The following is a 3,483-nucleotide window of genomic DNA, read 5'->3' on the forward strand; positions in this document are numbered from 1 at the left end:
CAAGTGAATTTATCCTAAAGTTATATTGACCAACTTCCAATTGCATAATTTACCCAGAATAACTCTTATTGGTATTTAATTTCTTATACCTTGTGAAACCTTCAAATATATGAACTGAGATAAAAAAATAATTACCATAAGAAAGGAACCCAGATGAGAAATTCGAGTATTACCCGTAAGAACCAGTGCATTTTTAAAATTTCTCAAAGTTTGGCTCTAGCCTCTATCTTCTTCATCTTTTTTTCCTTTGTTTCCTCCTCTACCGTTTTTCTTCTTTCTTTCTTTGTTTTTAGATTTTGTTGCTTAGCAGCAACTTTTCCCCTTTTCCCTTTTTGTTTTCCCGTTTCTGTTCTTATGGGCTTTAGCCCATTGTCCTAATTTATTTATTTTTTATTAAAGACATATATGCCCTTATTAATATATAGGGTATTACATTCTCCTCACCTTATGAAATTTGGTCCCCAAATTTAATTTAAGTACGTACCTGTGGACTGAAATAAATGGGGATACTTCGCTTGTATATCTTTTTTTACTTCCCACGTAGATTCTTCAACTGTATGATTTCACCATAACACTTTAACGAACACAATTTCTTTTGACCGTAGCCTCCTTACTTGCCTATCAACAATAGCCATTGGCTCCTCCTATTAAGATAACTTCTCATCAAGCGGTATAACAGGTGCTTCAAGAACCTGAGATGAGTCTGATATACATTTCCTTAGCATTGAGACATGAAAAACTGGATGAATAAAGGACAACTCAGGAGGAAGTGCCAAACGATAAGTCACCGCTCCCACTCGGTCTAGTATCTCATATGGTACTATAAACCTGGGGCTCAGCTTGCCTTTTTTCCCAAACCGCATTACAGCTTTCATAGGAGAGACTCGTAGGAACACTTTGTCCCCAGTTTCAAACACTAAATCTCTTCTTCTCTTATCCGCATAAGATTTTTGTCTACTTTGGGCTGTAAGTAATCTCTGTCTGATCAATTGAACTTTGTCCATAACTTCTTGTACTAAGTCGGGTCCCAATAAGTTAGTCTCACCAGCTTCAAACCATCCGATAGGAGAACGACATCCTCTACCATACTATGCTTCGTACGGTGCCATTTGAATACTGGACTGAAAGCTATTGTTGTAAGCAAATTCAGCTAAAGGTAGATAAGCGTCCAAACTACCTCCAAACTCAAGAATACAATCTCTCAACATATCCTCCAAGATTTGTATAGCACATTTGGGCTTTGTGTTTGCGTGCGATAAAACTAGTACTAAGATCTACTCGTGTACCCAATATTTTTTTGAAAAGGTTTTCAAATCGTGAAGTGAACGTGATCCTTTATTAGAGCTGATGGACAATAGAGCTCTATTGAGTCAGATAATTTTCTGCTCATATATATCTATGCATATTTTACCTTACTATAAGAGGTTTTGACTAGCAAGAAACGTGCCTACTTGGTAAGCTAATTTACAACTTTCCCACACATAATCATACCTTTAATGGTTTGAGTAATTTAGTCATATATGTATTGTTCTATTGTATTTCCACTTCAGAATCTTGATTGTCTTAGTGGGCCTGTGAGTCGCAAGTGCTTGCCTTAACATACTGACATGTCAAATAGTTAGAAACCAAGTTAACGAATTTTTTTTCCTGCTTTCTTTTCCATCCAATCAATTTTTTTTATAGTCATGGTACATCTTATAGATAGACCCCACTTGTGGGATTTTACTGGGTTGTTGTTGTTAGTGCATCTTATAGACCTGAGATATACAATGTATCTAGAGTTGTGAGCTCCATCATGACTAGCTTGTCTCAACCCATATATGTTTGCTACACATAATTAATTACCTATTCGGAGAATACCCTCGCTATTAACAATCAAATCCTTGCTTTTATCAGCTAGAAACTAATCTTGATAATTAAACAATCGTTCATCCTCGTATTGACTAGCCTTTATACACTCTACATCGGGCTTGACAATAGCCAATAGTGTTTTTGATTTTTTTTTTCACATTGAATCTAATACGTGTACCCTCTAGTCTATGCATATCTTCGTCCAGAAGTATCTCTATAGGAGCTAGATGCGTCAAATCATCCATAGTTTTTTTTTGGTATAAGCTATAATATTTATCTTTCCCGAACAGTACAATTATATCTTCAGTAGTTCCCTCCATCAGCATTGCTAAATATTTATCTCTGTTAGTTTTAAATGTACTTCAGGCTCTTGTGCTAGGTATAAATTTCATAGGGTTCTTCGTATAAATAGTGTCTCTAAATCTTAAAAGGAAATACCAATATGACCATCTCCAAATCATGAATGGCATAATACAACTTGAGCTTCTTCAATATTCTTAGAGCATAGGTTATCACGCGACTATTTTGCATGAGAAAATATCCTAATCCTACCCTCGAAGTATCACATAATATCGTGAATCCTCTAGAGTCTATTGGAATAAGACTAATATTACTGTGATTGTCAAACATGCTTTCTCGTTGTACATTTCTCCATCCACTAAAATTTAGCGATTTTCTATGTTAACTTGGTGAGTGGTGGTGCTATTCTAGAGAAATATTACACAAATGCCTATAGTAGCTTGTCAAGCCAAAAGTAATCTCTGTAGGAGAAATGGGTCTCGGTCATTTATGAACGGTTTATATCTTCTTAGAATCTACTTTTTTTTAAATACCATGTATCCTATGAATACCATCGAGTCTAGCTAATTGAATAACTTGGAAAAAAGTTGATTTTCCTGCAGCGTTTTTGGCATATTTTTCAAGTAATTCTCGTGCTATTCCTGGGTACGAGAATATACCAGAATATAGTAAGTAAAAACTATGAATTTTTTCTCCAAAAGCAACTTTGAACACCATATTCATTATATACATCAATGCAATTGGAGCATTGGCCAATCTAAAGGACATCACAGGTAACTCATAATGTTTGTACTGAGTACAGAGGCAACATTGAAATATCTTTATTTCTTATTCTAAGCTGATGATAACCAGATTAAAGGTCAATGGCTCCTTGTAATTAATCAAACAAGTTATCTATACAAGACAAGGGATATTTGTTGTGTATTGTTATCCTATTTAATTATCTGTAGCTGGATCACATTCTTAAAGACTCATCACTTTTTTTTTCAAATAATATTGGCATACCCCATGGTGCAACACTCGGTATGATAAAACCTGTATCTAGTAGGTCTCTCAATTATTCAATTAGCTCTTACAACTCTGTTGGTGCCATATGATATACTTTGCGTGTCAGGCATCAGCTCAATACCGAAGTCTATTTCTCATATTGAAGGTAGTCCTAGTAAATCTTTAGGGATACATCAGAGAATCTCTCATTATGATACCCTTTTTTTCTCAAACTAAATGTTTCTTCTCTTGTGCCCTTACCGTATCTATGAGATCCAAACAACCTTTCTTCTATAACTGTTAACTCAAAATATATAATTTGCTCATTTCTAAAACTTATAATCC

The 3,483-nt window shown here is 34.9% G+C and overlaps 1 protein-coding gene across 1 annotated transcript; it reads right to left on the reverse strand.

Annotated features, from left to right (window-relative positions):
• Positions 1–647: 647 nt before the first annotated feature.
• Positions 648–1,004, reverse strand: LOC104222922 (uncharacterized). Its single transcript, XM_009774251.1, has one exon. The coding sequence runs from the start codon at positions 1,002–1,004 to the stop codon at positions 648–650; it is 357 nt and encodes a 118-aa protein (XP_009772553.1).
• Positions 1,005–3,483: the final 2,479 nt, after the last annotated feature.

Source organism: Nicotiana sylvestris, chromosome 7, assembly GCF_000393655.2.
Source record: "Nicotiana sylvestris chromosome 7, ASM39365v2, whole genome shotgun sequence".
Lineage (NCBI taxonomy): Eukaryota > Viridiplantae > Streptophyta > Magnoliopsida > Solanales > Solanaceae > Nicotiana > Nicotiana sylvestris.

What these genes read in the sequence shown, in the direction of transcription:
- LOC104222922 (XM_009774251.1), bottom strand. Translation starts at nt 1,004, where the DNA reads ATGGACAAAGTTCAATTGATCAGACAGAGATTACTTACAGCCCAAAGT.